This window comes from Phasianus colchicus, chromosome 16 (assembly GCF_987193195.1).
Source record: "Phasianus colchicus chromosome 16, bPhaCol1.hap1.1, whole genome shotgun sequence".
Taxonomy (NCBI): domain Eukaryota; kingdom Metazoa; phylum Chordata; class Aves; order Galliformes; family Phasianidae; genus Phasianus; species Phasianus colchicus.
Genome location: NC_143451.1, coordinates 1285199 through 1310788, shown reverse-complemented (window position 1 = coordinate 1310788; position 25590 = coordinate 1285199). Strand labels below are relative to the sequence as shown.

Here is a 25590-nt window from a genome sequence, read left to right as displayed (position 1 = left end):
TGAGGGTGCACTCAATCCCGCTGCCCACGCTGCCTACAAAGATGGTGAATCACCCCAGTCCCAGCACTGGTCTTTGAGGGACGCCGCTCAGCACCAGTCTCCACGTGGACATTGAGCAATCGACAGCCATCCAGCCAATGCCATAACCAGCCAGGGCTCCCTCCATCACATCCATTTGTCTCCAATTTGGTGACCATGCAGAACAATGCCAAATGATTTGCAGAGGTCCGAGCAGACGATGTCAGTTGCTCTTCCTTTATGCACTGATGCTGTAACTCTGTCATTAAAAGACCAACAGATTTGTCAGGCATGGGTTGCTCTTGGCAAACCGCATCGGTTACAACCAATCACCTCCCCTTTATTTTCCACGTGCCTCGGTGGGGCTGTCTGCCAGGAGGATCTGCTCCACGATCTTGCTAGGCACAGAGCTGACACCGACTGCAGTTCCCTGGATCGTTCTTTTTCCCTTTCTCAAAGATGGAGATTTTGTTCCCCTTTTCCAATCGCTGGTAACTCCTCCAGGCTGCTGTGACTTTTCAAATATGATGGACAGCAGCTTGGCAGCTTCATTGCCAGTTCTCCCAGAACTCATTGGGTCCCACGCACTTGTTCTTTAGATGGTCTTGAACCTTGTATGGGCACTGCTGAATCACGGCCTGAACCTCTGATTGACCACCTGAGGCGAGCCATGGCTCAGCCCTGGGAGCACAGAAGAAGGCAATTCAGCTGTGCTGCTGGAAGGGATGGAGCCTGGCTGCACCTCTCCTAGAGCCATTGAAGGGCTGACTGCCGGGGGGAAGGATCTCTTCTGGACATCGCTCCTCTTGGCATCTTCTCAATGCTTCTCAGTGAGCCCAGGATGAGGGTAAGCTTTCCATCCATTCTTCTTTGCTGTGATCACCTATTTAGCTTAACTTTCCTGTATATTTCTTAATTATAACACCTGTATATTTATTGATTATACAAACCTAATCTTCACTTACAGCAGCTCTACCTTCTCCCAGTTCTTACCGCTGCTTTCTGCAGCTTGGGCAGTGTGGCACAGAGCCCTTGCCAGTGAAGGCTGAGGCGAAGAAGTCATGGAGCACCTCAGCCACATCCCTCGTGACCAGGGCTCGTTTCCTCCCAGAGAGGGGCCTGCGTCTCCCTGGCCTTCCTTATCGCTGATCCACCTTTATCACAAGAATTTCTTGTTCCCCTTGATTTATCTTGTTTGGGTTTTGGCTTTCCTAGCCCGATCCTTGGCTGCTTTAACAGCTCCTTTGTAGTCCCCCCAGGTCATCTGCTCCTGCTTCTACCCCCATAGACCTTGTATTTGAATGTAAGTCCAGGAGCTCCTTGTTGATCCACGGAAGCCTCCTGGTATCCTTGCCTGCATTCCTCTTCCTGGGGAAGCTCTGCTTCTGGCCTTGGAGGAGATGGGCCTTGAATACCAACCGGCTTCCTTGGGCCCCCCTTCCCTCCCGTGCTTTCTCCCACATCTCCCTGCCAAGCGGTCCCCTGATGAGTTCCGCTTCTGCTCTCCTGAAGCTCAGAGCAGCCCCTCGCTGTGCTCACTCTTTGACACCCCGAGGATTTTGTACTCTGCCGTTCGCGGTCACTGCAGCCCCGGGCTCCCCGTCAGCCCGCAGCCGCCGCTCGGTGAGGACGGAATCCAGCACGGCGCCGTTCTCGTGGGTTCCTGTATTGCCGGGAAGAGGAAGGTATCAGCAGTGCGTTCCGCGACCCCCGCTGGCTGCCGGCACGCTGCTGCGCCGTTCCTCCGGCGGACGGGGTGCCTGAAGTCCCGCACGAGGGCCGCGTTTCGTGAACGTGAAGCTGTTCCCGTGTGTCTATAGAGGGCTCGGCGCTCCTGCCGGCGGGGCAGCTCGCAGCAGACCGCGCTCCGGCCTTTCTTCCCTTTAGCCCTGACCCATTCGCTCTCTGCCAGCTCCCCGTCCATCCCCGGTGGAGCCCCACGGACCGCAGCCGGCCGCCGGTAAGGAGCTGTCGTGCCCCCCGACGCGTTCCTCCCCTCCCGTTCCGCACCGCGGGCCGCAGCCGCCCCACCGCGTCCCGCCGACGCCGCAGCGCTGTGGCTTCGCACGGTGGCGGCTCCTCCCGCGTCCCCGCGGTCGCCGTACGGCGTCGGGCGGAGTTACCGACGGCCCTCTCCCCCTACGGGGGGCGCTCCCGGGTCGCGGTCCGTCCGTGCCCGCCGTCAGCCCCGCAGCGGGACGGGGTGAGAATCCCCCGCCCCGGCGACTCCGGCCGCGCCGGAAGCTGCCGAAGGAGCCCCGTCATCCCCGGCAGAACGGAATCCCCGCGGCCCAACGGCGCCGCTCCCGAACCGCCGGGTTTCGTCTCGGCCTCTCCTCTCCGCAGCGCTCCTGCTGGCACCGCCGGCGCTGCGATCCCTTCGCTGCCGCTCGCGGCTCCTCGCGGTCGGTCGATGCGCGGTGCTGCGTGCCGTGTCGGGCCGAGGTGCGGCGGCGCAGCCGTTGTTCCTCAGTGCCGGGGCGGTTCGCCCGAACGCGGGGCGGACGTCGCGACATCGCGGCGCCGCTCCGTGAGGCTCCCGGACCCCCCAGCTCCCCCACCGCGTCCGCTCCGCACCGCGCGCTCCCCGCACCCGTAATCCACTTTTTCCTACGGGCTCCATCGCGGCCGCTGCACCCACGGCCGTTTTGTGCGTTTCGGTTGGTGCGGGAGCGTCCGCCTCCCCGCGCTCCTCCCATCCTCCCCCCCTCCGCTTCACCGCGGCCACGTTTAGGAAGAAACCCGGATCAGAAAATCCCAGCTCAGGAAATCGGAGATCGCCGCGCTCCGCTCCACAGCCGGTGAGTCTCACCTCTGTGCCTGGGAAGATGATGGAGTGTGGGAATGGAATGTTGTTTCTGCGTTCGATATTAAAAAGAGCAATTGGTTTGAGGAAGTAGAACATCACGCATTTGTATTCCTTAACTTAGCCTTAGAAATAGTTTGAAGAAGTAAAATACTGTATCTGTTAGCAGAATGTTTTGGAAAAATAATTACTGAATTATGTGATTACTTCATTCTTGCAAAACTGTAATAGTTGTTAAATGTTCTAAACAATGCGAGTATAGCGTGCTAAGGATTAGAAAACATATTGTAGAGCTGTTCTGTTAGGATAAGAAACTCTCAGCAAAAGACAGACAGATTTAGCAAACATCAAAGAAGTCAGGGCCTCTACACAAGGCTGAACTGTCTCACTCCGTGAGCAGGTTGGGGTGTGAAGGCAGGCACCAGGATCCTCCCCTGCCTCTCTCCTGAGCTGATCTTTGTAGAAAGGAGGACAAGCAGATATCTGCAAAATAACGATCAGGTGTGGAATAAGTTAATTAACTACAGATTTACGCTTATGCAGCAAAAATTTGTTTGTCCAGTGTTCGCGTGTTTAGTGAAGCGTTGAGAAGATTGTGAACCTGAAGTACTCAGCCGATGAGGAACCAGGGGAGTAAGAGATCAGCGTCGGGGAATAGGGAATAAAAGGTGTAATGCTGTTTTCTGGGTGCTCTCCCGCCATTGCAATTGCGAATAAAATCTGCTTTATCAGAGATACCGTCCTAGAAAATTATTTGGATATTTCCTACAAACAGATCCTCCTGGATGACATGCTTGATCACATGAGGAAAGGGCGTGTGATCCGTGACAGCCAGCACGGCTTCACCAGAGGAAGGTCATGCTTGACCAATCTGGTGGCCTTTTATGATGGAGTGACGGCATCGGTGGACAAGGGAAAGGCGACCGATGTCATTTACCTGGACTTGAGCAAAGCCTTTGACATGGTCCCCCACCACATCCTTCTCTCCAAAATGGAGGGATGTGGATTTGATGGGTGGACCACTCGATGGATAAGAAACTGGTTGAAAGGCCGCAGACAGAGGGTGATCATCAATGGCTCCATGTCCAGGTGGAGGCCGGTAACGAGCGGCGTCCCCCAGGGGTCTGTCTTGGGACCGGTGCTCTTTAACATCTTTATCAATGACATTGATGACGGAATTGAGTGCACCCTCAGCAAGTTTGCTGACGACACCAAGCTGAGTGGTGTGGTTGACACGGTTGAAGGATGGGATGCCATTCAGAGGGACCTCGAGAGGCTGGAAAGGTGGGCCCGGGTGAACCTGATGAGGTTCAACATGGCAAAGTGCAGAGTTTTGCACTTGGGCTGGAGGAATCCCAGGCATCCCTACAGACTGGAAGGAGCGGGCCTTGAGAGCAGCCCTGTGGAGAAGGACCTGGGGGTCTTGATGAATGAAAAACTGAACATGAGCCAGCAGTGTGCCCTTGCGGCTCGGAAGGCAAATGGGATCCTGGGCTCCATCAAGAGAGGTGGCCAGCAGGGACAGAGAGGTGATTGTTCCCCATTATGCCCTTTTCCCTTTATTTTCCCCCACTTCCTCCCCTTTCCCATTCTCCCCCTTTCAGCCCCACTCCGTTTTCCCACTTTCCCATTCCCCACTTCTTTTTGCCTCATTTTCCCGTTTCCCGGCATTCTGCCCCTCCCCCCCCCCCCCCCTTTCCATCGTTTTCTCCTTCCTCTCCCTTCCCCTTTACCCGATTTCCCCTCAGTTCCGACCTCAACCCCCCCCCCCCCCCTCCCCGCTCAGGGATGGTGCGATCCGTTCTGGATGTGGGTGTCTGTGGGGGGAGGTCGGAGGCAGCGCCCGGCGGGGGGTGGGGGTGGACTGTGGGTTCCTGCCAGGGCTCCGCTCCCCTCGCGATGCCGCCGCGGTCCCTTTAAGCGGCGCTCAGCCCCGCGGCCCCCACTTCTCCTCCCTCCCTCCCGAGAAATTGGAGAAGCTGCCGCAGCGCCGGGGGGCCGCCCCACATCCGTAGGAAGCGAAACTGCCCCTCAGCCCGAGCAGCAGCGGTGCAGGGCAGTTCGTGCCCCCGCGGCGCTGCAGACGGGCGCTGAGGACGCGGGAGGAGCCGCGGGGGTTTCAGCACCTCACTCGTGGGCGCTCCCCCCGCAGCCGCCGCGCCCCCCGAAGCGGCGGTCCCCAGGAGACCCGTATCCAACTCGGGACCCCCGGCGGCCCCTGTCCCCCAAACCGCCGGGGCTGCGCGCTCACTGGCGGGGCTGCGGGTTTGGGGTCCCGCCGTGCGCGGCGGTCTCGGGGGTCCCAGAGCCCCCCAGCGCTGCTCCGCCCCGTTCGCTTCGCTCCGCTCCCGTCGGGTCGGCCGCCGCTCCGCTTCCGCCCCTTCGTTACCCAGCATCATTCCTTCGGGGCCATTTCTGCCACTTTTGGACAACTTCTGCCCGCGGGGACATTGGGGACGCGCGGGGAACTGAGGACGTGGGGCAGCGCTGTGGGGCAGCTATGGGGCAGAACTATGGGGCAGTGGAGCAGGACAGCTATGGGGCAGATGCGGGGCAGCACCATGGGGCAGCACCATGGGGCAGAGTTATGGGGCAGACCCATTTGGCTTTTGCCCTTTTTTGGCTCTCTCGGCCCTTCCCCGCCCCCTCTCCCCACTTCCGCCCCCCACGGCCGCGCGTGGGCTGTGGGTGTGGGGCAGCCCCCCCTGCTCCCCGCCATGGGGCCGTGGGTGCTGCTGCTGCTCGGCGCAGGTCTGGGGCCGAACGCGGTGCTTTTGGGGCCGGGGGGGTGGGAGCGGGGGGTGTGGAGGGAGAGACCCCTGCGGGGAGGGGGAGTCTGAAGGGCTGAGGAGGCAGATGGGGGAGAACCCCAAAATGCCCCCGATGCCCAACCCGCGTTTTCCCTCTGACGGCGGCACCCCATACCCACAGACACCCCTGGGCCCCGCCGCCCCCACAGCCCTTCAACCCCACAGAGATATTGGGGTGCTGGGGGACACGTGGGGATGGGGCGCATGGGGACGGGGGGGGAGCGTGGGGATGTGGGGACATGGAAAGGTCCTGGGGGACAGTGGGGAGATGGGGCAGCTGTGGGGCAGCTGTGGAGCAGTGCTATGGGGCAGTGCTGTGGGGCAGCTGTGGGGCAGTGCTGCAGTGCCACAGCCGGGCGTTCACCCGTTTCTTCCCAGTTCTGTTCCCCATTCTGCCCATTTCTGCTTCCGTTCCTCACCCATTCCGCTCCCATTTGACACTTTGCTGCCCATTATTGCTGCCCATTTCTGTCCATTATTGCTGCCCATTTCTGCCCATTATTGCCCATTTCTTGCTGCCTGTTCCCTGATGTTCCACTCCTCCCATTCTCTGCCACTCTGTTTTGGACCATTTCTCTCAATATTATTCCATTTCTTTTCCCACCTTCTGCCCAATCCAATTCCCTCCCATTCTGACAATTCCTGCTCCTTTTTGTCCATTTCTTTTCCTTCTTGCCATTTTTCTCTTTTTTGCCTATTTCTGCCTCCTTCCTCCTCTGTCCATTCTGTCCATCTCTCCCTATTTCTGCACATTTTCCCTTTTTCCCCATTTCCACCCATTCCCTTCAGGTCTTTTCTGCCCGTTCCCCCCATTGCAGTTCCCCCTCCCGTCCATTTCTTTCCATTTCCCCCTTTTCTCCCCATTTCCTTCCATTCCTTTCCCTCTTTACCCATTTCTGCCCCTTTTCCCCTTAGCCCCAACCTGGGACCCCCCAACCCATTGGGGCAGCGGGGCTCTGTGCCCAAGGGGGTCCGGGGATCCCAGAGTCCCCCAGTGCTGCTCTGCCCGCTCTCTCCATCCTGCTCCAGTCCCATCGCTTTGGGCCCGTTTCCCTTTGGGTCCATCCCCATTCCTGCCTATTTCTGACAACTGCTCTCCATTTGGTGCCATTTCTGTTACTTCTGGTCATCTTTGCCCATGGGGACACAGGGGACATGGGGGGAACTGGGGGCGTGGGGACATGAGGTGTAAAACTGGGGATGCTGGGCAGCACCATGGGGCAGCACCATGGGGCAGAGCTATGGGGCGGTTGTGGGGCAGAGTTATGGGGCAGACCCATTTGGCTTTTGCCCTTTTTTGGCTCTCTCGGCCCTTCCCCGCCCCCTCTCCCCACTTCCGCCCCCCACGGCCGCGCGTGGGCTGTGGGTGTGGGGCAGCCCCCCCTGCTCCCTGCCATGGGGCCATGGGTGCTGCTGCTGCTCGGCGCAGGTCTGGGGCCGAACGCGGTGCTTTTGGGGCCGGGGGGGTGGGAGTGGGGGGTGTGGAGGAAGAGACCCCTGCGGGGAGGGGGAGTCTGAAGGGCTGAGGAGGCAGATGGGGGAGAACCCCAAAATGCCCCCGATGCCCAACCCGCGTTTTCCCTCTGACGGCGGCACCCCATACCCACAGACACCCCTGGGCCCCACCGCCCCCACAGCCCTCCAACCCCACAGAGATATTGGGGTGCTGGGGGACACGTGGGGATGGGGCGCATGGGGATGGGGAGGGAGCGTGGGGATGTGGGGAGAAATGGGGGACGGTGTAACAGTGGAAGGATGTAGGGACGTGGGGGGACATTGGAGGTCAGTGGAGATATGGGGGCACAAGGAGCAATATGGGAATGTGGGGGGTAGGGTGACATGCCGGTGATATTGGGATGTGGGGTGATGAGGGGGCATATATTGGGATGGGGAAAACTGGGGGCATGGGGGGCACACTGGGGACACATGGGGGCATTGGGGACATGTGGACATACTGAGGATTTGAGGATGTGGGGACACATAGGGACACGGAGGGGTGGAGGACATGGGGACATATGGGGACAGAGGGACAATGGGGGACATGGGGGTGCCTGTGTGGCTCTGTTGGATCTGTGGGGCTCTATGGGATTCTGTGACCCCTGTGAGTTCTATGGGGCTCTGTGGGATTCTTGGAGACTTAATGGGGCTCTATGGGGTCTGTGCAGGTCTGTGGGGCTCTGTGGGGTCTATAGAGCTCTATGGGGCAATATGGACTCTGCGGAGGCTATGGGCTATATGGGTCCCCATGGGTTTCCCCTGCCCCACAGCTCTGCCCCACAGCTGCAGTTCTGCCCTCGACGTGGACTCTGCTGTGGCCTTTGAGGGTCCTGGTTCCTTCGGCGTCAGCGTGGCACAGAGCGACGATGGGTATGGAGCTGCCTCACAGCTTGTGGGGCCTCCCCATGGATTCCATGGGACACCCCACAGAACACATGGGGTGCCCCATAAAATATTTGGGGTGGCTCATGGAATGTATTGGGTAGCTCATGGGGCAAATAGAAGCCCTCTGTGGTATCTATAGGGCACCCCACAGAAATCCAGGGGCACCCCATGGAACTTAGAGGGTAACTTACAGAAGCTGTGCGGCGCTCTGCATAATCTGTGGGGTGCTCTGGAGAATCTGTGTGGTGCTCCGCTGAATTTTGAGGTGCCCCACAGAGTCTGTGCAGTGCCCCATGGAAGCTATAGGGTGGCCAGTGTGATCTATGGGGCAGCCTACATAATCTATGGGGTACCTATGTGAATCCACGGGGTGCCCACATAACTATGGGCTCCCTACTGGCTCTATGACTGCCCCACAGAATCGATGGGGCACCCTGTGGGCATCTATGGTTACCCTACTGAATCCATCTGGCCCCCCAAGTAATCTGTGCGGTGCCCCATGGAATCTGTGGGACACACCACTGAATCTGTAGGGTGGTCTGTTTAATCTGTGCGGTGCCCCACTGAATTTAGTCGTGCCCCTTGGAACCTATGGAGCACCCCATATGGCCTAGGGGGCTCCCTGCTGACTCCGTGACTGCCCCACATAGTCTGTGGGGACCCAGTGTAATCTATGTGGTGCCCCATAGAATTGAAGGGGTATCTGTGAGTCACCCTATGGGATCTATGGAGCACCCCACTGAGTCCCACGTCCCCCCATCACAGGGTGCTGGTTGGGGCTCCCCTGGACTTGGGGGGCCGAGGCCGTGTCTATCGATGCCGCGTGGGGGAGAAGAGTTGCAGGGATGCAGGCGTTGGCGGTGAGAGATGTGGGACAGCCCCACACATGTGGGGCACATGGGGTGGTGTGTGGCTGCCTCACATGTGTGTCCCATGGGGTGGACTGGGGAAGGGAGGAGGGATGTGAGGCAACCACAATGTGTGGAACTGAATGGGGAGTTTGTGGGGTAGCCTCACATGTGTGGGGCAGCCCCAAATGTGTGAGACCTGTGGGAGCTGTGGGGCAGTACTGTATGTGGACCTTAATGGGATGTTATGGGGCAGCCTTAATGTATGGGTCCAAGTGGGAAGTTGTGGGGTGGCCTCAACGTATGAGTCCTATGGGCAGTTATCAGGCAGATCAGTTATCAGGAGGGGGTCCCAGTGGGAGGTTATGGGGCATGGGGTGTTGTGGTGCCGCCCCACATGTGAGTCCTTTGGCAAGTTTTGGGGCTGCTCCACAAGTGTGGGTGCTATGGTTTCTCTGCCCCACAGACCCCCCGGATATGGGTCCCATGGCACTGGGAATGTCCATGGCTGCCAACGGATCCAAGCTCCTGGTAGGTGCTGTGGAGTGCTGTGGGGCTCTCATGGGTCTATGGTGTCTGTCAGGCTCTATAGGCTTTATATCTCTGTGGGGTGCTATGGGGTCTAGGGGTCTGCTGGACTCTATGGGTTCCATGGGGCTCTGTGGGTCTCTATGGGGTGCTATGGGGCTCTGTGGGTCTCTGTGGAGTACTGTGGGTCACTGTGGAGTCTATGGGGGTCTATAGAGCCCAATGGGTTCTATGGGGCTTTGTGTGTCACTGTGGGTCTGTGTGGGATGCTGCTGGTCTCTATGGGATGCTATGGGTCACTATGGTTCTCTGTGGGGCGCTGTGAATCACTCTGAGGCTCTATGGGATGTTATGGGGGCTCTATGCAGCACTATGGGGCTCTCTGGAGTGCTGTGGGGCTCTGTGGAGTACTGTGGGTCATTGTGGATCTCTACGGGGTGCTATGGGGTGCAGGCCTGTGGCCCGATGGCGCAGCGGATGTGTGGGGAGAACGCGGAGGTTCCGGGGTTCTGCTTCCTCCTCTTCTCGAGACGCTCCCTACCGACCACCCCACGAGGTATGGGGCATGTGGGGGGCAGCAGTGGGGCAGAGGGGCTCTGTGGGGTGGAGAAGACCCAGCGCCATTGTCCATGGGTTCTGTGGGGACAGGATGGGGCACAGAATGTCATTGTCACTGGGATCTGTGAGGCGGACGTGGGGCGGAGAAGACACAGTGCCATTGTTGGTGGGATCTGTGGGGCAGATATAGGATCTATGGGGCAGATATAGGATCTATGGGGCAGATGCGAGGCAGAAAAGATCCAACGCTGTTGTCAGTGGGATCTGGGGGGCAAAGAAGACCCAATGTTGGGTTCAGTGGGATCTATGGGTGGGGATGGGTTGGATGAGACTCACTGAACCGCCTGCTCCATCCCACCGCCTGCCCCACAGCTTGCCCCACATCGGCCTCCGACATCGTGTTCCTGATGGACGGCTCTGGCAGCGTGGCAGGGTTTGACTTCCAGCGGATGAAGATATTCGTCATCGAAATCATCAGACGCTTCCGTGGGACCAACACCCGCGTGCGTGACACACGGTGCTATGGGGCTGCCCCACAGTGGGGCCTTGGCCGATGGCCTGCCTCTGTGGCTGCCCCACACAATCTATGGGGCGCTCCATAGAATCCGCGGGTTACCCAAGTGAATCTCTGGGCACCCCATGGAACGTATCGTATCAGTGCCCCACGCAATCTGTGGGGCTCCCAGACTCAACTGTCAGCTGCCTGACATCACTCATGGGGCGTCCCACGGAATTTGGAGCTGCCCCATGGAATTTATGGGGCACCTCGTGTAATGTGTGGGGCCGTGTGGGGTTCTGTGGGGCTTTCTGGAGTGCTGTGGGGCACTATGAGGCTGTGCGGGTTTCCGTGGGATGCTATGAGACTGCGGGGTTCTGCAGAGCTCTGCGGGGCGTTATTGGATGCTAAGGGGTGCTGCGGGGCTCCGTGTGGTCTGTGGGGTTCTGTGGGGCTACACGGGCTCTATGTTGGGCTGCAGGGTGCTACGGGTTCTGCGGGGTGCTGCGGGGTTCTATGGGGGCTACGGGACTCTACGGGGCTCCGTGGGCGGTGCGGGGCCGTGCGGTGCGACGTGTGCCGCGGCCGCGCCCCGCAGTTCGCAGTGGTGCAGTTCTCCACCGGCGTGCAGCTGCACGTGGGCTTCTCCGACTTCGACCGCCTGTCGGCGCGGGATCTGGAGCGGCAGGTGGAGGAGGTGGAGCAGAGCAACGGCATCACGCAGACCGCCACCGCCATCCGCACCGTGCTGTACGTCCCGCCCCGCCCGCCCCCCCCGCCCCGCGCCGCCCCGGCGCTGACGCTGCTGTGCGCAGGACGCGGGTGTTCGCGGGGAGCCGCGCGGGGGCCAACAAGGTGCTGATCGTGGTGACGGACGGGCAGAAGTACGGCGACGCGCTGCAATACGGCGATGTCATCCCGGAGGCTGAGCGCGCCGGGGTCGTCCGCTACGCCATCGGGGTGAGCCGGGGCCGCGGAGCTCCCCCGGCCCCGCACGTCGCCCCGCGTCCCTCCCGCACCCCAAATTCCTCCGCGTTCCTCCAAATCCTCCCCCAGATCCTTCCTCAAAATGCCCCAAATTCCTCCGCGTTCTCCTCAAAGTCCTTCCCCAAAACACCAAATTCCTGCAAATTCTCCCCAAAATCTTCCCCCCAAAATCAAAATCTTAAATTCATTCCAAAGCCCCAAAATTCCCCTCCCAAAATCCACCCCTCAAAACCCTCAAACCACAAAATCTATCTCCCAAACCCCAAGCCCAATCCCCCAAAACTCCTAAATCCCAAATTCGCCCCCAAACCCTAATTTCCCCACACCTCCCCCATAAAAAAAAAAAACAAAAATCCCAAATCCACCCAATCCCCATCTCCACAACTCCTTCCCCTAATGAATCCCCAAAACCAGACCTGTCCCCCAAACCCCAAATTTCCCACAAATTCTCCCCAGTTCCTACCCGAAGCCTGCCCACAAAGCTCCCACCCTCTCACCCCCTCACCCACACTGCCATGAGCTGCCCCCCATAACTCCACACCCACCCAAAGGCCCCAGTTCTGCTCATTCCCCCCAAACCATCCCCAAACACCAAACACCAAATTCATCACCCAAACCCCACATTCCCCCCAATTCTTCACCAAGCCCTTCCCAAAAATTCACAAGCCCCAAATTCATCCCCCAAAGCCTAAATTCCTCCCCATTGCCCCCAAATCATAGCCCAAATCCCTCCCTCCAGAAAAGCCCAACTCCAATCCCCAAACCCCAAATTTCCCCAAATCCTCCCCAAGAATTGTGGGGCTCTATGGGGGTCTGTGAGTCTCTAAGGGCTCTGTGGGGTGTTACGAGGCTCTATGGGCTCTGTTGGGCACTATGGGATGCTATGGGGTTCTGTGGGATCTAGGGGGCTCTATGGGGTGCCAATAGCCATGGGGGCACCTGAGGGACATCAGGGGGACAGCAAGAGCGTTGGGGACGTGGGGCTTCACACTGAGACATTGGGGACACTGGGAAGCGAGAGGCTGGGGACACGGAAGTGCCGCCAGGAATGTAGGACAGCGAGAAGAGTGGGGACAGAGTGCTGGGACACCAAGAGTGTGGAGTGCACCGCGGTGACACCAGGAGTGCTGGGGACGGCAAGGGACGGCGATGGAGAGCTCTGGGTGCATCAGGGGTTGGGGACATTAAGTGACACCAGGAGTGGTGGGGGACAGGTGAGATTGAGGCTGTGGGGACATGGAGGTGACGCAGAATGTGGGGGGCACCACGAGTGTCATGGCCACCTCACCTTGGGGTGACACCAAGAGCGCGGGGGACAGCGGGGATGATGTCGAGTTCTGGGGATGCCAAGAGGGTTGGCACCCCTCGAACACTGGGGGCACAGGGAGCTTTGAGACACCTAGAACGTGGGGGGCGGCAGGGCAGTGGGATGCCCAGAACTCGGGGACACCGGGTGACACCGAGATGGCAGGGGCACCGCGAGCGATGGGGACGTCCCCGCAGGTGGGCAGCGCCTTCAAGGATGCCAAGGCGGCCGCGGAGCTGCAGACCATCGCCTCGGCCCCCCCCGAGGCACACGTCTTCCGCGTGGACAACTTCGAGGCACTGCAGGGAATCCAGGAGCAGCTGCAGGAGAAGATCTTCGCCATCGAAGGTACGGCCCCATAGGGCGGCCCCACGGAGGTGCCTGGGGCCCACCTCACCCCATGCTGCCCCCAGGGACCCGCCCAGCCTTCGGGAGCTCCTTCCAACTGGAGATGGCCCAGGAGGGCTTCAGCACTCTGCTCACCCCTGTGAGTGTCCCCACTGCCGCCCCACAGCTCCGCGCCCATCCATGCAGACCAAAACCCATCAGAACCCCATAGGCCCCATAGCATCCCATAGAGATCCATAGAGCCCATAGTCCCCCATAGATACCACAGAGCTCTATAGACCCCTCAGATCCCCATAGGCCCTATAGCACCCCATAGAGATCCATAGAGCCCCATAGACCCTCAGAGACCCACCAGAAGCCTCCAAGCCCACCAGAATTCCCCAGGACCTCCTCAACCCACTCCAAACACCCTTTAAATCCATCTGAGACCCCCAGGGCCCCATCCCATCCAGCTCAGCCCCCCGCCCCCCTCCCCGACCTCCCTGCTGCAGGAGGGGGCGGTGCTGGGAGCAGTGGGCGCCTATGACTGGGCCGGAGGGGTCTTCATCTATGGGGCTGATGGGAAGGTCGCCTTCGTCAACGCATCCGAAGCGGACGGGGGTGTGAGCGACGCATACTTGGGTGAGGGCCTGGGGGTCCTGGGCTCCTCAGGGGGGTCTTTGGGTTGGTGGTTATTCCCATAGGGGTCTTGGCATCCTCATGGGAGTCTCTTGGTTGAGGGTGTCCCCATGGGGATGCTGGAGTCCTCACGATGGTCAAGGGGGTGGTGGGCTACCCACGGGGGTCTTGGGGTTGGTGGGTGTCCCCACTTGGGTCATGGAGATAGTGGGGTTCTCAAGGGGGTGATGGGGATGGTGGTGATCCCATGGGGTTAATGGAGTTTTGTGGGGGTCCTGGGGTCTTCACAGCAGTCTTGGGGCCCTTGTGATGGTCCAAGAGATGATGGGATCCCCATGGAGACAGAGTTGTCCCTGTGTGGGTCTTGGGGGTGGTGGTGATCCCACGGGGGTCCCTGAGCTGTGGGTGTCCCCATGCCCCCACGAGGAGCTGTGGGGCCATGGGTCCAACACCCCCCGGCCATGGGTCCAACCCACCACCCACAGGTTACGCCACTGAGTCTCTGTCCCTGGGGGGGCTCCGGGCACTGGTGCTGGGGGCCCCCCGGTATCGCCACGTGGGCCGCCTGCTCCTCTTCGTGCTCCACCGTGGGGGGAAGTGGGAGCTGCGCTCTGACGCCATGGGGCGGCAGGTGATGGTGGGGGGATGGTGGGGGGATGTGTGGGGCACGGCATGGGGTGGGAGGAGCCCCGCGGCTGACACCGTCACCCACAGGTGGGCTCCTACTTTGGGGCAGCGCTCTGCGCTCTGGAGGGGTCAGGGGATGGCGTGGCACTTCTGGTGGGGGTCCCCATGTTCTATGGGGACGGCACTGGTGGACGTGTGGAGGTTTGCACGGTGCTGCCGCAGGTACGGACCCCCAGCACGGCCCCGTGGTGCTCAGCGCGTCCCCATCCCAATAAGTCAACTGCAAACCAACCCCAGTCCAACCCCTATCCCAACTCCATCCCCATTCCATCCCTATCCCCATCCCAACCTCCATCCCATTCCATCCCACCCCTATCCTGACCCCCACTCCCATCCCCATCGCCATCCCATCTCATCCCTATCCCCACCCCCATCCCCATTCCCATCCCAACCTGACCCCGTCCTCTGCCCACGCCCCCCACGTGTTGCTCGCTGTAGGGCCCTGTGCTGCGGTGCCATCAGATGCTGCGGGGTCAGGCCGGACACCCGCTGGGGCGCTTTGGGGCCAGTGTTGCTCGCCTTGGGGACATCGATGGGGACGGACTGCACGATGTGGCCGTGGGTGCTCCCATGGAGGATGATGAGCGCGGTGCCATCTACATCTTCCGTGGGGAGAAGGGCGGTGTCAGTGACCACTACAGCCAGGTGGGACCACCCCACTGAGACCCACTGAACCCCATAGCATTCCGTAGATCCCAAAGATCTATGGAACCCTTCAGAACCCTACAGAGCCCCATAGACCCCACAGACCCCACAGTGCCCAGCTGCCGCATGGAGGGTTGGGTGCTGTGCTCCATCCTGGTTCTGAGGAGGCCCACCCATGTGTGGTTCCATCTCCCACAGCGCATTGCAGGCTCCATATTCCACAGTGCCCCACAGCACTTTGGGCAGGCGCTGAGTGGGGGGCGCGACATGACGGGGGACAGACTGCCGGATGTGGCCGTGGGCGCACAGGGACAGGTCCTGCTGCTCAGGTGGGAGTGACGCGCCGGAGCCCCATCACCAATCCCAAATCAAATACCCCAACCCCAACTCAAATAACCCAACCCCATACCATTCTCATCTCCAACCCCAATCCCAACCAAACACCAGCCCTAACCCAACTTCATCCCCAAACCCATCCCCATCCCCGTCCCATCCCATCCCATCCCATCCCATCCCATCCCATCCCATCCCATCCCATCCCATCCCATCCCATCCCATCCCCATCCCCATCCCCAATCCCAATCGCATTCCCCCCAACCCCCACCCCCATCCCCATCTCCATAACCATTCCCAACCTCAACCCATCCCTATTCCCATCTCCATCTTCATCCCCATCCCCGTGCCCGCCCCCATCCCCACTCCCGTACCCATTCCCACCTCACCCCACCCCACGTTCCCCCCTCCCCCACGCCGCTACCCCACAGGTCCCCGCCGCTGCTGAAGGTTGAGGTGACGGTGACCTTCAGTCCCCCGGAAATCCCAACGTCTGCCCTCGACTGCCACCGGGCAGAGGAGGAGGAGCCGAGCGCCGCTGGAGCTGCGGCGGTGGCCACGGCCGAAGTCTGCTTCGTCGGCACCAAGAAGAGCCGTGACAGCTTAGGTGAGGGCGCAGGGTGCGGGGCCGCCGCCCATCGGCCACCCACGGAACCTCCCCAGCCCCTCCGGGCGCCCTCAGAACCCTTCGAGTCCCACGGCTCCCCCCGGCCCGTCCCAGACGGCGTCGCGACGCACCGAGCCCCGCGGCACCGCCAACCCCCTCCCGCCGCCCCCCAACCCGCCGCGGCTCGCCGCGCCCGCAGCGCCGTCAGCGCCCGCAGCGCCGCGTCCTGCCGCCCGCAGGCTCCCTGGGCGCCGCCCTCCGCTACCGCCTGGACTTGGACCCCGGCCGCGCCGCGCGCGCCGTCTTCTCGCCGGGCGCCGCCGGGAGCAACGGGACCGAGCACGTGGGCGAGGGGCGGCGGTGCCGGACGTTCCCCATCGCTCTGGCGGTGCGTGCGGAGCGGGCGCGGGCCCTGGGAGCGCGGGGCCGCCCCGCGCGGGGCCGCCGCCGCCACGGGCGCTGTGTGTGGTCCCCAGGGCTGCCCGGCGGACACGCTGAGCCCCGTGGGGCTGCGGGTCGCCTTCGAAGCGCGCGGGGACGCGCTGCAGCACGCGCAGGGGCTGCGTGTGGCGCTCAGCCGCGACACACAGTGGGCCGTCACCGCCGCGGTACCGGCATGGCGGGACGGGGGGATGGGGTGGGCGAGGGGGTCGGGAATTGTTGGGAAAACGTTGGGAGGGACGCGTGGAGAAGGTGGGATGGGATGGATGGGATGGGATGGGATGGGATGGGATGGGATGGGATGGGATGGGATGGGATGGGATGGGATGGGATGGGCGTGGGTATGGGATGGGATAGGATGGGATGGGATGGGCGTGGGGATGGGATGGGATGGGATGGGATGGGATGGGATGATGGAGTGGGATGGGATGAATGGGATGAATGGGATGGGATGGGATGGGATGGAGTGGGATGGGATGGAGTGGAATGGGATTGGATGGGGTCGGGTGGGATGGAATGGGATGGAATGGAGTGGGATGGGATGGGATGGGATGGGATGGGATGGATGGGATGGGATGGGATGGGATGGGATGGGAGTGGGGATGGGATGGGATGGGATGGGATGATGGAGTGGGATGGGATGAATGGGATGGGATGGGATGGGATGGGATGGGATGGGATGGGATGGGATGGGATGGGATGGGATGGAGTGGGATGGGATGGAGTGGAATGGGACTGGATGGGGTCGGGTGGGATGGAATGGGATGGAATGGAGTGGAATGGGATGGAATGGAGTGGAATGGAGTGGAATGGGATGGGATGGGATGGGATGGGATGGGATGGGATGGGATGGGATGGGATGGAATGGAATGGGATGATGGAGTGGGATGGGATGAATGGGATGAATGGGATGGGATGGGATGGGATGGGATGGGATGGGATGGGATGGGATGGGATGGGATGGAGTGGGATGGGATGGGATGGAGTGGAATGGGATTGGATGGGGTCAGGTGGGATGGAATGGGACGGAATGGAGTGGAATGGAGTGGGATGGGATGGGATGGGATGGGATGGGATGGGATGGGATGGGATGGAGTGGGACAGGATGGGATGGGATGGGATGGGATGGGATAGATGGGATGGAGTGGAATGGGATGGGATGGGAGTGGGGATGGAATGGGATGGGATGGGATGGGATGGATGGAGTGGGATGGGATGAATGGGATGGGATGGAGTGGAATGGGATTGGATGGGGTCGGGTGGGATGGAATGGGATGGAGTGGGATGGGATGGGATGGGATGGGATGGAATGGAATGGAATGGGATGATGGAGTGGGATGGGATGAATGGGATGAATGGGATGGGATGGGATGGGATGGAGTGGGATGGGATGGAGTGGAATGGGATTGGATGGGGTCAGGTGGGATGGAATGGGATGGAATGGAGTGGAATGGAGTGGAATGGGATGGGATGGGATGGAGTGGGACAGGATGGGATGGGATGGGATGGGATGGGATGGGATGGGATGGGATAGATGGGATGGAGTGGAATGGGATGGGATGGGAGTGGGGATGGAATGGGATGGGATGGGATGGGATGGGATGGGATGGGATGGGATGGGATGGGATGGGATGGGATGGATGGAGTGGGATGGGATGAATGGGATGGGATGGAGTGGAATGGGATTGGATGGGGTCGGGTGGGATGGAATGGGATGGAGTGGGATGGGATGGGATGGGATGGGATGGGATGGGATGGGATGGGATGGGATGGAGTGGGATGGGATGGGATGGAGTGGGATGGGATGGGATGGAGTGGAATGGGATTGGATGGGGTCGGGTGGGATGGAATGGGATGGAATGGAGTGGAATGGGATGGGATGGGATGGATTGGGACGGGATGGGATGGGATGGGGGGTGGGGGTGGGGATGGGATGGGATGGGATGGGATGGGATGGGATGGGATGGGATGGGATGGAATGGGATGGAAGTGTGGCGTGGGATGGAAGTGTGGGGTGGGTGGAGGTGGGGTTGGGTGGGGATGGGTGTGATGGGAAGGAGGGACAGGATGGAGATGGTTGTGGTGGGAATTTGGGGTGCACGGATGGAGGGATGGGATTGGAAGGATGGGATGGGTGTGTGGGGTGGGTGGAGAACGTGGGGTGTGAATTGGTATGGGGAGAGGGATGGGAGGGATGGATGGGGATGGAGGTGATGGGGTTGGATGGAATGGAGATGGTTGGGATGAGTGGAGAAGGGATGGATATTTGGGACGGACATTGGGATGGATGGAGACATAGGATGGATGTAAAGGTTGGGTTGGAAACATGGGATGCGTGGAGAGACAGGATGGAAGTATGGGGGATGGAGGGATGGGATGGAGGGCTGGGGGATGGAGCAGAACAGATGCAGTTGGGGCGTGCACTGGGAGGTTGGGATGGAGGCCCGTGCGCCGGCCCCCAGCTGCCCTTCGAGAAGAACTGTGGTGAGGACAACCAGTGTGTGCCCGACCTCCGCGTGGCCCTCAGCTTCTCAGGGTACGTTCCCCCCATGGCCTCACCTCACGAGAGGCACCCCATGTCCCTGCCCCACACCCACTGCTGCCGCCCTGTAGGCTGGAGGAGCTGGTGGTGGGCATCACTGAGGACGTCACCATCACCGTCACCGTGCACAACGTCGGGGAGGATGCCTATGGGGCCCACGTGGAGCTGCGGCACCCCAAGGCACTCTCCTACCGCAAGGCCACCGCGCTGCAGGTGCCCACGGGGAGCGGGGGAACTGCCGCCCCACAGGGGCTGCCCCACATTCCCCCAGACCCTCCAGATGCTCTCTAGACCCCCAAAATCCCATCCCGGATGTTCTCAAGACCCCACAGATGTCATTATGGCACCCAAAACTTTATCCAGATGCCCTCGAGATCCTCACATCCTCTACAGATGTCCCCAAGACCTCAAATCTCCTCAAGTTCCTATAGAATCCTGCATATCCCCACACCCCAAACCCATTTCAGATGTCCTCAAGAGTACAGACCTCATCTAGCTGACCCCAATCCCATCCAGAGGCCCTCAAAACCCCTGATTTCTCCAGATGCCCTCAAGACCACAGAGAATCCCATGTGTCCCCAGAACACCAAACCCCAATCAGATGACCCCAAACCTCCCTTCCCCCACCCCCAGACCCCACCCCAGGTCCCTCCACACCCCCCACCCACCCACCCACCCCATAGCTGACCCTGTGCTCCACAGCCCCACCGCAGGTCCCTGGCACAGCACTGCAGCTCAGTGTCTCCAGGAGGTGGGCACATCCTCTGCAACATCAGCCACCCCGTGCTGTGGGCTGGCCAGCAGGTGGGCTGCTATGGAGCACTGTGAGGCTCTGTGGGGTGCTGTGGGGCTCTGTGGGGTGCTATGGGCTCTGTGAGGCTCTATGGGGGTCTGTGAGCCTCTAAGGGCTCTGTGGGGTGTTATGAGGCTCTATGGGCTCTGTTGGGCACTATGAGATGCTATGGGGTTCTGTGGGATCTAGGGGGCTCAATGAGATGCTATGGGGTGCTGTGGAGAGCTATGGGTGCTATGGGCTCTATGGCAATTGATGAGGCTCTAAGAGTTCCATGGGGTGCTATGGGGTTCTATGGGGAGCTATGAGAATCCACGGATTCCATGGGGGCACTACGTGCTTTATGGGGCTCTATAGGGCTTTATGGAACTCTGTGGGGTGCTGTGGGCCCTGTGGAGCTCCATGGGACTCCGTGGGGCCCCATGGGGTGCTATGGGGCTGAGCCCCACACCCTGTGCCCCCCCAGCTCGTGTTCGCTGTCACCATGGATGTGCCCCACGAGGCTGAGCTGGGGGACAGAGCAGAGGTGGTGGCGTTGGCCAGCAGGTGGGTGACACCGCAGCGTCACACTGTGACACCGCACGGCCATGGGTGGCACTGCAGTGCTGTGTGGGGCTGTGACATCGTGACATGGTGTGATGTGGTGTGACACTGGGCAACAGTGTGACACGGTGACACCACGTGATGCCGTGTGACATGGTGTGACACTGTGTGAGAATTTGATAGAGGGTGATATGGTGTGATACACCAACACTGTGCTATGTGACACTGTGACATGGGGTGACAGATTGACAGTGGGCAATTTCCTTTGATGTTGTGTGACACTGTGTGACATGGGGTGACACCGTGACACTGACATGAGATGACATGGTTAGTGACACAGTGATGTGCCGTGGTGTGACATGGTGTGAGTGACATGGGTGGCAGTGTGTGACACAGTGGACACAGCGTGACCCTACGTGGGTCACCCTCAGTGACACTGAGTCTGTGTGATGCCGTGTGACACTGCGTGACACTGTGACGCCATGTGACATTGTGTGACACTGTGTGACACCGCGTGACATCGTGTGACATCGTGTGATGCGATGGGATGCTGTGTGACTGACAGCGGGTGGCGCGGGGTGAGATGGTGACACTCTGAGGCTGCCATGGTGACGCAGCCCACGAGTCCCGCTGTCCCCGCAGCGTCCCCCCACCCGTGAGCTCCCCTCAGGCACGTGCTGAGCTCCCGGTGCTGTACAGCATCGTGCTGCTGCTCACCAGGTGGGTCCCCGACGCGCCCCACATCCCCACGGCGCCGCCGCCCCACATCCGCGTCTCCTCGCCCCACGCGGCCGCCCGCCTCCCCTCGTCCCCGTGGGCGTCCCCGTCACCCCGCGTCTCCGCGGCCGTCCCCGCGACCCAACGTGCCGCACCCTACGGACGAGGGCCGCCCCCGTGGGTTCCCCGCTCCCCGCATCTCCGCGGCCGCCCCACGTCCCCACACGTTCCCCCGGCGTCCCCGCGCCCCGCCGTCCCCGCGGCTGTCCCCGCATCCCCGCGGTGCCCGGCCGCACCCGTGACGCGCCGTGTCCCCGCTGTCCCCGCAGCTCTCCGTCGTCCACGCGCTCGGTGCCCGCAGGACAGACGGCGCTGCAGCACCGCTACCGGCTGGAGGCGCAGGGCGCGCGCCGCCCCAACGGCAGCGCCGCCATCCGGGTGCCCAGGGCGCTGCGCGGCGCGGACCTCTGGGAGGAGCTGCGGGTGGAGGGGCCGCAGGTGCGGCGGGGCCGCGGGTGGGGCGGGGCCGGGGCGGGCCGGGGCCGGCGAAAATGGGACGCGAAAGCGAAGGTTGGCCCGAAGGACCCCGGGGACGCGGCGGAGCCCCGCTGACCTCATAGAGCCCCAGAGCCCCGCAGGCCCCATAAAGCCCACCGTCCTGTAGAAGCCTGCAGAGTACCTTGGGCCCCATACGGCCCGTGAGGCCCTACGTAGCCCGTAGAGCCCCGCAGAGCTGCATAGACCCCATAGAGCTCCTTTGACCTCATTCCCCCACGGACCCCACCGTCCCATAGCGTCCCTTTGTCCCCATTTACCCCCGCCTCCCCCAGCACTACAGCTCTGCCCCCCACTCCCCAGGGGTCTCAGACCCCAATCCTCCTGGAGTCAGCAGGTTTGGGATTGCCCTGGGGGTCTGGCTCCTGCTGTGGGGCTGGGTTCTGCTATAGGGCCAGGTCCCGCTGTTGGTCTGGGTCCTCCTATGGGTCTGGGGGCTCGCTGTGGGTCTGGAGATGCACAGGGATCTGTTATGGGGCTGGGAGTTCTTTATGGGTCTGGGTCCCACTGTGGGGCCAGATTCCACCGTGGGTCTGCATTCCTCTGTGGGTCTGGGGATGTCCTATGGGGATGGGGTTCTTCTATGGGGCTGGAGACGCTTATGGGGCTGGGGGCTCGTTGTGGGTTTGGGGATCTTCTATGGGGTTGAGTCCCCATAGGGGCCAGGTTCCGCTACAGGTTTGGAGTCTGCTATGGGTCTGGGGTTCTCCTATGGGGCTGGGGCCCTGCTATGGATTGTTGGGGGGTGGTGACACTTACAGGGATGGGGTTTTTCTATAGGGTTGGGGTTTTACTATAGGGTCTGGTTTCCCCTATAGTTATGGGTCTTGCTATAGGGCTGGATTTCTCTATCTGTCTGGGGTTCCGGTATGGGTTTTGGGGGTACCCTTTGGGGTTGGGGGTCAGCTATGCGTCTAGAGGTTTTCTATGGGGCTGGGCCCCACTGAGGGGATGGGGGCCTGCTATGGGGACATTTATAGGGTTCACTATGGGGCTGGGGCTTCCTTATGGGTCTGACTCCTTCTGTGGGTCTGGGAGCTCCCTTTGGGGCTGGAAGCTGCTGCTGCTGTAGGGCTGACTGTATGGGGGGGTCTGCTATGGTGCTGGGTATTTGCTCCGGGTGTGGGGTTCCCCTATGGGGCTGGGGGTTTCCTGCAGGTGTGGGGCTGGGGTTCTCCTGGGGTCGGGCTCTCCTATAGAAATGGGTTTCTCTGTAGAGATGAAACCAGCTATGGGGGCTGTGTCCCACAGACCACTGACCCCATCGTGCTCCCCATTCCCCCACAGCCATGTGCCTCTGCCTCAAATTCCTCGGGTGTTCAGGACCCCAACCCTCTCCTGCGGCAGAACCCGGTGGTGGTGAGCGCGCACAGCCCCAACCCCTCTGTTGGCCACGCCCCTTTATTGCGCCGGCCCCGCAGCCCCGCCTGCTCCCCTTAACTCCGCCCCTTCCTCAGCTCCGCCCCATTGCCGCATGGCGCCGCCATTCCCCGTAACCCCGCCCTTTTCCCGGCCGCACTCCTCAGCCCTCACCGCCCCGTTTCTGTGCAGCCGCGCCCTTTCTGTCTGCCCGCCCCTCCCCCGTAGCCACGCCCCTTCCCGAGAGCCCCGCCCTATTCGCCCCGCGGCCCCGCCCCGTTCCTTGGCCCCGCCCCCTTGCCGCCACACCCGCTCCCTTTTCCTTTGCCGCCTTTGTGACCCCGCCCCCTTCCCCCGGCCCCGCCCCCGGCCGCTCTGCACCAATAGGATTGCAGCGTGGCCGCCTGCTGGGAGTGGCACTGCCCGTGGGGCGGCGCGCTGCCCCCCGGGGGCGTGGAGTTCAGCGTTGTGGGGCAGCTGCGGCGAGACTGGGTGCAGCAGGTGGGTCCGGGGCTGTATGGTGTGGGTGGGATATGGGGTATTTGGCGTGGGGTTATGCGGTATGTAATATGAGGCTGTGGGGAGATGTGGGGTGGGGTATTGGGGCTGTATGGTGGTGTGGGAAGGGCCACTGGGATCTATGGACTCCCGTTGGGCTACATAAACTATGGGGTTTATGTGGCCCCGGGGGGCAGCTGTGGGGATGGGCAACGTGATGGAGGCGTGTGGGATTGGAGGTGCTGTGGTGCAGCCATGGGGCAGCTGTAGGGCATGAGAATGCAATGGGGCTGGGGAAGTGGGGCTGCCATAGGTCTGGGAATGCTGTGGTGGCTGTGGGCTGAAGAACTTTATGAGGTGAGGTATATATGGGGGGATGCGGGACTGCTTCTGGGCTGGGATGTGCTATGGGGCTGTTATGGGGAAATGTGGCAGCAGCTGTGGGGCTGGCGAGTGCTGTGGGGCTGCAAAAGGACCACTGTGGGGCTGGAGAACACTATCGTGTGGGATGTGCTGCGGGGCCAAGGCTGCTATGGGGCAGGTGTGCTATGGGGCTGCGGGAGAAGTGGGGTGTTGTGGGGTCTGTGGGGAGGTGTGGTGGGAAATGAGGGGGCTGGGCCTGGTCATGGGGGGGAGTGGGCGGGGCCATGAGGAGGTGTGGGCGGGGCCACGGCTGTGGGCGGGGCCGTGGCGCAGTGACCTCCCTCCTTCCCCCCCTCCCCTCCTCTCCCCGCAGCTGCCCCTCCCCCACGTGGAACTGCAGAGCTCCGTTCAGCTGCAGCCCGAGGGGGGGCGCTACCGGAATGTGGGCCGGGACCGCCTGGAGGTGGGCGGGGCTTTGGGAGGGGGGCCCCGATGAGCCTCGTGCAGCGCGTGGAGCCACGCAGAGCCCTATAAAGTCCGTAGAGCCCCACGCACCGTGCTGAGCACGTGAAAGCTCGTGGAACCCGTTGCCCCGCAGAGCCCTATAGACCCCATAGCACCCATAAAACCTACGGAGCCCACAGAGCCCCGTAGACCCCACAGAGCCCATTGGGCGGGCGCACGGAGCCCTATAGAGCCCGTAGCTCCTCACGGACCCCGTAGCAACCCGTAGATCCCCCGAAGCCTCACACGGCCCTGTAGAGCCCGCAGACCCAATGAAGCCCCGTGGCTCCCACCGAGCCCCGCGAGAGCCCCTCGGCGCCCCCTGTCCCGCCCCCCGGCTGACCCCGCCCCGTCCCGCAGGTCCGCACGGAGCTCCGCCCTGCAGCCCCCCCGGTGCCGCTGGGCGCCACGCTGGGCGCGGTGTTGGCGGGGCTGCTGCTGGCGGCCGCGGCGGGAGCGGTGCTGCGGAAGGTGAGGGCGGGGCTGCGCGGGGAGCGGCCTGTGCGGGGTAACGGGGAGGAGGGCGAGGGCGAGGGGCGGGGCTCCCGGGGGCCCCGCCCACAACGCCCGGTGCTGACTCCGCCCCTTCCGCTCCAGGTCGGCTTCTTCCGGCGGCATTACAAAGAGATGCGGGAGGAGGGAGCCGAGGGGGGAGGGGCCGAGGGGGGCGGGGCCGAGGGGGGCGGGGGAGGAGCTCAGAAAGAATGAGGGGGGAGGATAGGGGGTGGTTGTGGGGCTGGAGAACGCTGTGGGGTTGCTATGGAGAGATGTGTGGCTGCTACCTATGGGAATGGTTGTGGGGTTGGTGAATGCCATGGGGCTGCTATGGGGAGATATGGGGCAGCAATGGGGCTGGGTGTGCTGTGGGGAGGATTGGAGCAGATGTGGGGCTGGGGAGCATCGCTGTGTGGGGCTGGGGAGCATCGCTGTGTGGGGCTGGGGCTGCTATGGGGCTTGGGATTGCTTTGGGGCTGAGAGCGTTGTAGAGCCACTGTGGGGAGATATGGGATGGTTGGGGGTCTTGGTGCGGAGTCAGAGCCTGCTGTAGGGCCACCCCATTGCTCTGTCAGCAATAAATGTCACTGCCCCACAGTGCTATGAGGTCAAGGAATTCTGTGGGGCTGGGGGCGGGAAGGGAGGGCAACAGGGGGAGTCCGTATGGGTCAGGGCTCCCTGTGGGTCTGGATGTCCCGTTGTGAGTTCGGCTGTAGGGCCTATGGTCACACCTCGCTATGGGTCACATCCTGCTATAGGTTGCGTTACATGTCTTGCTATAGGGCAGCCCACTCCGTGGGCCT

The 25590-nt window shown here is 61.7% G+C and overlaps 1 protein-coding gene across 1 annotated transcript; it reads left to right on the top strand.

The window, feature by feature from the left end:
• The first annotated feature begins 2715 nt into the window (after positions 1–2715).
• On the top strand, positions 2716–25384 carry ITGAD (integrin subunit alpha D). Its single transcript, XM_090151531.1, has 30 exons — positions 2716–2819; positions 3600–4353; positions 7902–8001; positions 8782–8876; positions 9331–9395; positions 9846–9948; positions 10323–10453; positions 11045–11196; positions 11262–11406; positions 12937–13087; positions 13153–13226; positions 13579–13708; positions 14191–14336; positions 14420–14554; positions 14831–15037; positions 15236–15366; positions 15802–15977; positions 16217–16365; positions 16454–16585; positions 18881–18954; positions 19032–19173; positions 19663–19764; positions 20220–20299; positions 20939–21016; positions 21343–21511; positions 22856–22927; positions 23315–23428; positions 24162–24251; positions 24653–24763; positions 24890–25384. Exons 2-30 carry the CDS (start codon positions 3615–3617, stop codon positions 24998–25000), a joined length of 4104 nt encoding a protein of 1367 aa, XP_090007657.1. The 5' UTR covers positions 2716–2819; positions 3600–3614; the 3' UTR covers positions 25001–25384.
• The last annotated feature ends 206 nt before the right edge of the window (positions 25385–25590 follow it).

What these genes read in the sequence shown, in the direction of transcription:
- ITGAD (XM_090151531.1), top strand. Translation starts at nt 3,615, where the DNA reads ATGCTTGATCACATGAGGAAAGGGCGTGTGATCCGTGACAGCCAGCAC. An exon ending in GAAGAGCCGTGACAGCTTAG is followed by an intron (nt 15,978 to 16,216) that starts GTGAGGGCGCAG and finishes TGCCGCCCGCAG; the next exon opens with GCTCCCTGGGCGCCGCCCTC. An exon ending in ATCGTGCTGCTGCTCACCAG is followed by an intron (nt 21,017 to 21,342) that starts GTGGGTCCCCGA and finishes CTGTCCCCGCAG; the next exon opens with CTCTCCGTCGTCCACGCGCT.